The following is a 12,038-nucleotide window of genomic DNA, read 5'->3' as shown; positions in this document are numbered from 1 at the left end:
TTGTAGAGCATTCAGTTTTGTACATATAAAAAATTCTTGATATTTTATCTGAAGGTGAGTACAATTGAGGAAGATTAGAAAAATAATCTCCTCTGCTTTGAAGAGGTAACGCATTATAAAACATGAATTGTACACTCAACATTTTAGAAACTGTTACATTTTTAATTAGAACCCCAGAAAGAGGAATAGGATTGTATTTTTTTCAAACTAGTATCATTGAAAATGTCAATGGATTGTATAGGCTAGAGGGATTCATTTTCATTTTGATGACCACTTTTAAATTTTAAATGTTTTTAAATTCATTTACTTCTAAATGATGATAGACAGTGAACTTTTTATACAATATCTTACGAGGTCTGTTCAGAAAATAAACATTTTTAATTATGCGCTAATGGAGATATTTAGTGACATGTGGTTGGCAGCGTAGTGTTCTGCATAACCTCCTCTATAATCACATGTTCTTGGATTGTTGATATCTTGTTTAGTTCTCATGATATTGTTATTTCACTGGAACATGTTTAAATGTTAGTGATTTTTATAACATGCGATTTTTAGGAGGAACAATACAAAATAAAAGTTCACATGAAGCTGGGGAAAACCTTCACAGAAACGTTTCAACTTTTGAAACAAGCTCGGAAATGATGCTCAGGGTCGTACGCAATGTTACAAATAGTTTTCACAATTAAAAAGTGGCCGTCAATTTCAACCAGAATATGACCCTCAACCAAGAAGGCCTTCGACTTCAAGTGATGACACCAGTGTTCAAAAAATCAATGATCTGGTGCGTGCAAATTGCCTGGTTAGATCTTTGATTAAACAATTCTAATTTTTAACCTGGCTGTCACTGTTCCAACTAGAAAAAATTCCAAGACATTCATTTTTCACCTATTACTACCCTTACTAGCTCCAACCAAGCTGTAGACTCTGATCTCCTCTACCTTTCACCTTTTTGAAATTATGGCTCTAAATTCAATAATTTCAATGTCTTGTAGACTACACACAAAATTGAACATTTTTGGCCTACCCAGTTCCATGTTAACCCCAGACACCATCAATATGAATGTACACTTATGCATATGATCTTGATCAATCACATCTGTGTGTGCGTAATCACACATATACAAAAAAAAACATACCACCCTTTTTTATTGCATTTCTTGATTTCTTGATGACCCTTTTCCCAAGTAAGAAAAACAAAAATCAAAAAGTAGGTATAACTAAAAAATGTTGTTATAGTAAGTACTACACTATTAACTGTCAGAAATGTATGCATTTTAATCAATAATAAAGTGACAAGTGAAAGCACAGTTATCAAATACACATTAGATAAATTGGCTAAAATAAGTTATTTGTTAAAATTTAATGAGCAACTAACATTACTGTATCAGATATTATTTTTAATTATTTAAATTTATTTTCTCTATAAATATTAAAAGTCAAAATGAGCATGAAATATAATAGACATGATAAATTTATTTATTCAGTTTATTGAAATACATTTTTACATGGCAAAAAATAAAAATAATTTATCGTTTTTTCCCTTTCTTTAATCTTTTTGAATGTCGATAAGCTTTTGCATGTGTTCTTTTATATTTTTGAATAAGTTCCTTATGTTTTCTTTTATTATATTGTTGAAATTGTGCATCAGCCATCAGTTCTTCTACTATTGTCTTTCTTCGTTCATTCCTTGGTAGGCGACTACTGTAGAAATCTACTGGTGAGTCAACATATTTTCCAACCTATAAACAAGAAACAACTATAAATTTGAGATCGTTTTTAAATTTTATTTTAGTTTATTTCTTATTAAAAGACAGAAACAGAACAGTTAGTACCAAACTGGAATTTGTTTCTGTAATGCAAGTAAACTGAGTGCTGGAATTTGTAAATTTAAATGTACATATAAGTCAGGAAAGTAAACTCCATCTTAAGTAAGTTCCTACTGAACGTCATGTACAATTAATTATAGCATAACATACATCACATCTGATATCAATATTTAACTAAACTTATTTTATCAGCAAATAAAAAAAAATAAATAGAATATAGTATAAAAAATTAAAAACAGTGCAGTTTTACTAATTACAGTATTAAATGCACCTTGTTTCCTGTTTATTATAAGCACAATTAGTCAATATAGGCACAATTATAATTTGTTTTTCATTGAAAACAAATGAGAATAACTGAATAATCCTTATTTCGATTAAAAAATAAAAAATTTAAAGAACTAAATAACTTTTCTTTTTTTTTTGTTTTTAGTGCACTTTTAAAGTATATTTTTATTTTCTTTTGTTTTAAATATTTTACTTTATTTTTAATTAAAATATAAATAGCTTTAAAAAATATCACCCATATGAAAGAAAGTCATTCACAAGAAAACTTGTCTTAATAAAAATGCAGATAAACAATGTTAAATGATTGTTAACTATTAACTGAGCATGATATATGATTCTGGAATGTAGAAATTTGCATTAATTCAACAGCTCATAAAATCTTAAGTTCTCTATGTAATTCGCTTGAAGTTTCACATGAAAATATTAAAAACAGAAAAATGAGTTTTAATTCATTCTTTTAAATCATTTATTTAAAAAATTATTAATGTGCTCGAATAGCACAAGCTAAACGAGCCTTCAGTAAGAAATATAATTTGTTTACATCAAAAATTAATTTAAATCTCAGGAAAAGATTTTTGAAAGTGTATGTTTGGAGTGTCGCTTTATATGGAAGTGAAACTTGGACAATCGGAGTATCTGAGAAGAAAAGATTAGAAGCTTTTGAAATGTGGTGCTATAGGAGAATGTTAAAAATCAGATGGGTGGATAAAGTGACAAATGAAGAGGTATTGCGGCAAATAGATGAAGAAAGAAGCATTTGGAAAAATATAGTTAAAAGAAGAGACAGACTTATAGGCCACATACTAAGGCATCCTGGAATAGTCGCTTTAATACTGGAAGGACAGATAGAAGGGAAAAATTGTGTAGGCAGGCCACGTTTGGAGTATGTAAAACAAATTGTTGGGGATGTAGGATGTAGAGGGTATACTGAAATGAAACGACTAGCACTAGATAGGGAATCTTGGAGAGCTGCATCAAACCAGTCAAATGACTGAAGACAAAAAAAAAAAAAAAAAAAAAAAATTATTCAGAGTAATGTTGGCTCTGTAAAAGAAAACTGCTTAATTTTATTTTAAATAAATTGGTGGAAAGACCTTTCTTTATAAATTGATGAGTAATTTATTAAATATATTACAACTAGCTAACTTAAGTCTTGTCTTGTATTAAGTTAAGTTACAAGAAAAAAAGTTCTATTTTCTGCTTCTGCTTTGATAAAGATTGAGATTCTTATTTATTTTTTTTAGGATTAAGCAATTATTTTCAAATGTAGTACACTACTTATAAACTGTGTACAACATTTCAACAAGTTCAACATTTTTAATTTATTAAATATGATTCATAATTTGGGTGCCAAACAATGGTAAGCCCATTTCTGTGTTAAAAATTTACTCTGACTTCTGTAAGAGATTATATAATTCAAATAGGTATATATAATAAAGATGTTTAATATATATATATATAAATATATACGTAGACATAATAAATATTTAATAATGAAGATAAGCTTAGCATTTTATTAAGATGTTTTAAAATAAAACAATACACAGTGAAACCTGTTCAAAACGGACCCTGAACAAGACCTTCCCATTTTAGGAAATAATATTGTTCCCATTAAAAAGTGGAAAAATCAATGTAAATCATCCTGTATAATACGGAACCTCCACAACATGGAAACGGAAAGTTAGACACCCTGAATAATACAGAACATATGCTGCATGAACTATGGATAATAAGAAAGGAAAATTGATTATTTCATCAGAATTCTTAGAAGGTGATTGAAAATGACAGTAGCCTATAAGGAAGCTATGACAGATGTACGTGAATTGGCGGTTGAACATACAAGCAGAGAACAACTATAGTGGTGCTATACACATTCCACAAAAATAATGTCATTGTTGATTTTATTAATCATGGCCTGTTAGTATTGATAAATAAATTACATACATATATATATATTTATTTGACGATGGCATATATATATATACATATATATGTCATCGTTTACTGTGTGATAATTTGTCTATGCTTCTTTCCTGACAGTACTGCAATAGGGTTTACTTGCTTAGAAACTAGTTGTGTATGCAGAGTTGCCCGACGTTAGTGTTAGTTTTTTACTGCGTAACAATAATTATGTGCTTGTATTTTATTGTATTTTTGAGTATTGTGTTTGTATCTTATTACTGTACCTTACTGTGTATGTGTATCGGTTTATCCTAATTTTATAAATTTGTTTTTGTTTTAAAATTCACTAAATTGTCTCATAAAAACAATGCTTTAACACAAAACAAAAAAGTTAAAAGTTATTAAATTAAATCGCAAAGATTAATTGACTGCACGTCAGTTAATGGACAAGTTTAAGGGCAGAAAAACTCAAATCTACACTTTAAAAAATAGGAAATTATGGACAAGTAAAATAAAATGGGAATATGAAAAGACAGTAGACTAATTACTGGATATGAGGAAATAAACAAACTTGTGGGAATAGTTTGTTAGTAGATCTAAACATTTGCCAATTTCTGGTCCTATTTTCCTATTTTACAATGCCAAGCTTTACTGTTAGCTAAAAAATTAAACATAATTTTAAATCTTCTAATGGATGGCTTGAAGGTTTTAAAAATAGACATATCATTTGGAATAAAGTTTGTGGAAAAGCAAGATGTCGATAAGTCTGCAGTTAAGGGACAGAAGACAAAACTTTCTCATTGTAGTTGGCTATGATCAAAAAGACATTTTTAACTGTGATGAAACAGGAATAATATTAAGAGCTTTGGAGACTAAAACACTAGCATTAAAAGGAGAAAAATATGTCTGTATAAAGAAGTCAAAAGAACGCCTTACTGTCCTTCTTTGTGTATACATGGCTAGTAACTTCTAAAATCACTCGTCATCGGTAAATTGGAAAGACCACAGAGTTTTTTCACATAACTTCTTCTATAATGGAGGAGTGACTGAACAATTATATTCTAAAATGAAAACTCAAAACCGTTGTGTTCTGGTATTCCTTGGTAATGCAACTTGTCATCCTCATATCAATTTGTCTTGTTAAATTAAGACTGGTTTCCACCTAACACTATAACCATCATACAATCATCATATCAGGATGTGATTTACATCATGAAAATTTTCTACAGAAGAATGATATTGCAACTGATTACTAAATGAATAGTGGGAAGAGTGCTAATGAGCTTATGAAATCAATTTTAGTACTTGATTCTGTCTACTGGATTCATATGTCAGTAAAGTACGTAAAAGAGGGAACCATAACAAAATGTTATAAAAAAGCTAAATTCTTATCACGTCTCAATGCAACAGCTGTAGTCTTAGATGAAGCAGAGGAAAATATGAGAATTTTAAAAGATCTGTGCAGCACTAATGAATCTGAAATAAACGCCAATAAATATGTAAACTCTGACAGTGATTTGGCTACCAATATTATGGCTAACAATGCAACTAAGGTAGTTTTATCAGTATATGATAAATTTATCATATGTATGGAATTTATCAGGAAGATAATGATGACATTGAATCGCCAACTGATGAAGATGAAGACCATACTAAACATGTTGAGTCAATAAGTAACATAGAAGATCCTGTCAAAATAAACTCGTACTTTGATGCACTCTAAAACTTAAGTGACTTACAGAAGTTTGCCATAAGAAAAAACTGTACTGAATTTTTAGAGTATTTAGGTAAAAGCACGTAATTCTTTAGAGTAGCATGCCCTTAAAGAAAAGACAAAGCAGGTACACAATTGGTTGACACGTGGAAATCACACCAATAATTGTGATAAAAATGTAATTTAATCATACATACTGTATTTTAGAAAAATTGCATTTTCGTAGTTAGTGTAACATTAATTGTGTAATAAAAATATCCGGTAAGCCTACAAATCGGATTATTTTAATAAATTATATACTGTATTATTCCGGTGGATTACAGCATTCTAAGGTAAGTTCCCATGTATTCTTGGCATGACACATTATTACTTAGCATACACAGTATGTTCATCATTACTGTTGTAACTGCATAAAACTGAAACCGGTCCAAAATGGAAAAACTGATCCCATTGGTTTCCATTTTGAAAAGGTTTCACTGTATTTGATTTGATAAAGTAATGTTATTATTCTATATTACTTGTCAATATCCTAACAATGCACTTTTAGATTTAAAAAAGTATCTGACATTACAACCACTATCATTAGAGAATAAGCCTACTGCCAGCACAATTAGCAAATGTTTTGTCTATCTGAGAAGCCAAAATTCAACAATTTATACATGATTTAAGTTAGATAGTTGTAGTTCATTCAGTAAACATTTTTGAATGCTTAGATGGAATTCTCCTTCAGTCCTTTTAAATAATTATCTTAGGATACAGAAATGATCACTGCCATTCTGTTGACACTCACAATATTCTGTCTAACTGATCAATAATTTACATTCTGTGGGTGGAGATAATTAGTATATAATTAACTTTTGCTAGTTCTAAATGGTAAGTAACTGGTAAAATTTTAACTACATACTGATTCCCAGTAACTCATTACTTTGTATGTACAAGAAACACATTGCAAAGTGTTTCTATCACTGGTATACTCTGCAATGTATACCAGTGTTTCTAGAATATCTTAAAGTACATTATGATATATATGTATTATGTGTGTGTGTGCATATATATATATATATATATATATTTACTTAAATTTGAGAATATAAAATCTTACTTGAAAGTATTTGGGCAATCCTTTGATATCATTTTTCTTATAAAAATGCTTTGGATCCAAAACAGATCTCATGTGTAATACTCTAAGATCATTTTGAATTTCAGTTGTCATAGCAGGTGTCTTCATATTGAACCAATCAGGACCTTTTGTTTTTGATTTTTCTTTCTGTAACAGATTTTTTGAAAAATTATATATGTTTGATTATAATATGATTATTATCTATAACAATATAATTTAATAAAAAAATAAAAATCATTAATTTTAGTAAATCATTTTACGAATGTGTTAACTTATTTTTAGTAACATAAGATTCATTTAAACACTGATTTTTAACTGTCCCGTGCATAGAAACTGTATAAGAAAAATGCTTATTTGCAAAATTACAATGAATACTTGAATTATGCTCATTATAAAGTGTAGATTTTTATGCTCAGAGTAAACAGTTGAATTAGCAACTACGTGCTTGGTCTTAGACGATGCACAGTGTTAGCATTCAGAAATATTGTAAATTAAAATAGCAATCAAAGTTTACAGATGCGGTACGTGCGCTAATACTGCGGATTAACATGTTGGTTTTTAACATGTTCTTTGTATGAATAGTTTAAATACAGTTATCCTAATTCAAATCTTAAGTAATTACAAAAAAACTCACTTTTTTCTCCATTTTTTGTTGTATTAAACTTTCTGAACAACATGGAACACGTTCGAGGGTTTCAAATCCTGCGTGCATTATGCTTTTTTCTAAAACTTTATCCGCAACTGCTGAAAACAAAGGGTTACGTTTTATTTCTGAAACACTGGTTCCTTCCATATCAACGTAAACATCATCTAGAGTGAAATCTTTAATATTTTTAGGCATAATACCAATCTATAAAGCTGACAAACAGAACTATCAAAAGTTTTTAAGCATAGGTTAAGGCACAGTCTACAATATCGATAATTCCTATCGCTATCGATTCTACTGTCGATTATTTAGCATAGAATAATTCCGTAATTACATCGAAAGATGGACTCTAATGAAGTGATATGAAGTGATGAATTTCAGAGGACGAGCTCGTGCGCTAGGGAAAAAGATTTCCTCCCAAATAAGTACTTTTGTATATATTTTTTAAATGGCTATAAGTAATATTTTTATTATTTAATCTACAGAATTGGGATGAGTTGTCTCTATAAAATAACCATGTGACCTCGTCAATTAATGATTCGCTTTTTACAAAAGTTTGATATGTAATCGTTTTTCATACTACGTACAAATCTCATACCTGTTGGTAAAATTATACAACAGAATTGTAAGAACAACATCCGTCACATGTTAATAAGACCTATCACATAATAATAGAGCTTCAAAATCTGGAAGCGTTTCTTATTTCATCATTGTAGCGCTAGAAGTTCATAAATCGACGATTTAATAAATTATTAAATTCAAGTTTTCGTTTACTTGAGAAAGTCGATGTACTGTTAGATATTAAATCTCAAAAATTACTTGTAATATTACATGTTTACTGTTAAAAGGCGTTACTGGTATTGTACGTTTTATTAAAAATATGCATACGTTGTTAATCTATACAAATTTCTTTTACCGCAATACTATTCAATCCTAATCTACAGGTATTCCATCAATTCCAGGAGCCTTTCTGCCATTTAAATCTTTTAATGCTCTCTTAAATTCAGATCTCAGTATTGTTTCTCCCATTTCATCCTCTTCAACTTAGTCTTCTTCCTCTATAACACCATTTTCTAATTCATTTCCTCCGCATAATTCAATATATTCCACCCACCTATTGTCTTTACCTTTCGTATTACAATTCTGTGTACCATCTTTGTTTAACACATTATTAGATTTTAATTTATGTATCCCAAAATTTTCCTTAACTTACCTGTATGCTCCATCTATTTTACCAATGCTCATTTCTCTTTCCACTTCTGAACACTTTTCTTTAATCCACTCTTCTTTCGCTAGTTTGCACTTCCTGTTTATAGCATTTCTTAATTGTCGATAGTTCCTTTTACTTTCTTCATCACTAGCATTCTTATATTTTGTACGTTCATCCATCAGCTGCAATATATCGTCTGAAATCCAAGGTTTTCTACCAGTTCTCTTTGTACCGCCTAAGTTCGCTTCTGCTGATTTAAGAATTTCCTTTTTAACATTCTCTCATTCTTCTTCTACATTTTCTACCTTATCTTTTTTACTCAGACCTCTTGCGACATCCTCCTCAAATATCTTCTTTACCTCCTCTTCCTCAAAAGCTTCTCTAAATTCCGATTCATCTGACACCTTTTCTTCAGGTATTTAAACCCCAATCTACATTTCATTATCACCAAATTATGGTTGCTATCAATGTCTGCTCCAGGGTAAGTTTTGCAGTCAACGAGTTGATTTCTAAATATTTGCTTAACCATGATATGATTTATCTGATACCTTGCAGTATCGCCTGGCTTTTTCCAAGTGTATATTCTTCTATTATGATTTTTAAATTTGGTGTAGGCAATTACTAAATAATACTTCGTGCAAAACTCTATAAGTCTGTCCCCTCTTTCATTCCTTTTGCCCAGCCCGTATTCACCCACTATATTTCCTTCCTTGCCTTTTCCAATGCTTGCATTCCAATCTCCAACTAATATTAAATTTTCATCTCCTCTTACGTGTTTAATTGCTTCATCAATCTCTTCGTATACACACTCTACGTCATCATCATCCTGGGCGATTGTTGGCATACAGATGTTAACAATCGTCGGTTTAGGTTTTGATTTTATCCTTATTACAATGATTCTAACGCTATGCATTTTGAAATATTCTACTCTCTTCCCTATCTTCTTGTTCATTACGAAACCTACAACTGCCTGCCCATTATTTGAAGCTGAGTTAATTATTCTAAAATCACCTGACCAAAATATCATAATTTGTAAAATATTAATTGGAAGTAGATTTGCAGATTTATTTCTGTTGCTACAGATCTCAGAGTTCCTGTTGACTGACCCCTTTGTTCCGTTTAGAGCACAAGATTCACTAGTCAATATATGAACTTCCCTTACATATTGTGTAGTGTTTTGAAGGCAGATAGTATTTTCAAAAAACAGTTTTAACAGTGCAATTCTCTGATTTTTATTGATTAAGCATGCAGAAGAGAGGCTATAGACTTAATGTGGCAAGAAGGGATTTGAATCTCTACTAGATGATTTTATTTTTCTGAAAGTAAATCCATTTTGAGAAAGAACATCGAATATTGGTGTATCTTAATTTTTACACACCCTGAAAAGGAGTAATATATTTAGGATTTTTTTATGTTTGTTGCAGCTCAACAGTTGAACTGATTTAGATATGTGCTCCACATTGGTATCCTTACATTTCTGGGAGTGTCATAGGCTATACATTTATGTTTGTTTCAAAAACCTTGAAAAAAATTATACTATGTACAAAATTGTCACCTGCATGCCCTTTAATTATCCTAAATGAAAGAGCAATGGTTTTTTTAATATGTGAAATTGCAAATAATTGAGAGTAAGTTTATGAATTGGATAGATTTACATTAAAAAATAAAACGTGTATTGACTTAGTAAGAAGTCAAGCAGTTTTGCAACATATACTACAAATGTTTGTTGAAAAAAATGTTTAATATCATTACTTGTGAAGTTTTATTGATTGAAAGCAGCTTGACGTGTGTTCAGGTCTATAATTAAGCGAAAGTATCAAATTAGAAAGTCATTGGAAGTAAAACATTAAAAAATAATGTGCAGGTTGTTTCTATTGCTACAGAACTTTGAAATCCTGTTCTCCTTACTAGACCTCAATATGTGAACTTCCCTTGCATAATGTAAGTTTTTTTTGAAGGCAGAAAGTATTTCACTGTTAAAACTTTGTTTTCCCAAAATACAATCTGCCTTGTTGATTGAAATGATTTTTGTTGAAAGAGGGAGGCTACAGACTTGGCAAGAACGGATTTGAATCTCCCTCTACTAGATGGTATTTTTATTTTTCTTGCAGTAAAGTTCATTTTGAGAAAGAATATTGCTGAATCTCAATAGTTACACGACTGCCCAGAAAGGAGTGTAATGTTCTTAGGGTATATGTATGTTCCACCGTAGAAGCTCAATGGCTTAAGTCATTAAGTGATTTAGATGTACTAGACCCTGAGTTGTTATCCTTACAAAAATGTCATAGGAAATATCCTTACTAGGAATGTCATAGAATATATATACAAAATTATTATCCACACACTAATTACCCTATGTTAAAGAGCAATATTTTTTTTTTTTTTTTTGGCAGTAGTGATTTGTAATATTTTAGATACTGAAAATAATTAGGTAAATTTATCATTGGAATAGATTTACAACATGAAATTAGTATACTGCTTGGTAAGAAGTCAGGCAGTTTTATAACCATTGTATCCTTTCAAATTTACCTTATGATTCAAAGTAATGTATAGTGGGTTAAGAGGAGGTAGTATACAAAGTCTGGTAATTTATTTTAATTTTCATTTTTTCCCTTAATTCAAGTAAATTTTCAGGTAAAACCTAAATTCCAACTTTGGGATTACAGTTAGTGATTTTTGTCCCTGGAAAGATTATCTTTGATTTATTTTTGCATTATCTCAGAATAATTAACAATTTCCACATTTTTAGCACCCATAAGAGTATTTTATGCTCATTTTTTGGCTTCATTGCTAGAATTATTGTAGTTTCAAGTAAGCAATGGGTGTGAATGTCTATAAATAGTTACGTTGATAGTCAGTTTAAAAACCTGCAGTTCACCCAGGAAGAGGTTAAATGTGGAACCAAGTACTACTAGTTCAGGTGACTTTAGCCCACTGTTTTTTTTATATAACTGTAGTTTCATATGAAAATATTTTACCTGCAAAGCAAAAGCTTGGCCATAGGTAGGAGTACCAAATCAACAATTATAATTTATTAGAAAAAAATAAAAAACTTAACTTCTTACCCACCCCCAGTTTTCTTCAATTAACTTTCTCTTCCACCCTGTCTCGCACACTCAACACAATATTGACACCAACTATACATATTAACATAACATTTAAATATAAAGTTGATTACTCTTTCATGAAGACAAAATCATAACTGAATACAGTGCTTCCATCTCATCAATTGTAAAGTAGAAAATGCACTCTAAAAATTAAATTAAGATTATAGGTATTTCTTACACTACCCAGCAGACAGTTAAAGAACATAGGTGTAAAAAATTAGGTTTTTA

The 12,038-nt window shown here is 30.1% G+C and overlaps 1 protein-coding gene across 1 annotated transcript; it reads right to left on the bottom strand.

Moving 5' to 3' along the window:
* Nucleotides 1-1,467: 1,467 nt before the first annotated feature.
* On the bottom strand, nucleotides 1,468-7,763 carry LOC142328049 (deoxynucleotidyltransferase terminal-interacting protein 2). Its single transcript, XM_075371501.1, has 3 exons — nucleotides 7,482-7,763; nucleotides 6,830-6,994; nucleotides 1,468-1,739 (listed from the first exon to the last, which is right to left on the bottom strand). Exons 1-3 carry the CDS (start codon nucleotides 7,686-7,688, stop codon nucleotides 1,527-1,529), a joined length of 585 nt encoding a protein of 194 aa, XP_075227616.1. The 5' UTR covers nucleotides 7,689-7,763; the 3' UTR covers nucleotides 1,468-1,526.
* Nucleotides 7,764-12,038: the final 4,275 nt, after the last annotated feature.

This window comes from Lycorma delicatula, chromosome 7 (genome assembly GCF_047948215.1).
Source record: "Lycorma delicatula isolate Av1 chromosome 7, ASM4794821v1, whole genome shotgun sequence".
Classification (NCBI taxonomy): domain Eukaryota; kingdom Metazoa; phylum Arthropoda; class Insecta; order Hemiptera; family Fulgoridae; genus Lycorma; species Lycorma delicatula.
The sequence above is the reverse complement of the archived record's forward strand: the minus strand, read 5'-3'. Positions and strand labels throughout refer to the sequence as shown.

Excerpts from the sequence above, each read along its gene's own strand:
- LOC142328049 (XM_075371501.1), bottom strand. The coding sequence starts at position 7,688 with ATGCCTAAAAATATTAAAGATTTCACTCTAGATGATGTTTACGTTGAT. Across the intron at positions 6,995-7,481 it reads AACAAAAAATGGAGAAAAAA|AAAGAAAAATCAAAAACAAA; the intron begins GTGAGTTTTTTT and ends AATCTGTTACAG. Across the intron at positions 1,740-6,829 it reads GATTGCCCAAATACTTTCAA|GTTGGAAAATATGTTGACTC; the intron begins GTAAGATTTTAT and ends TCTTGTTTATAG.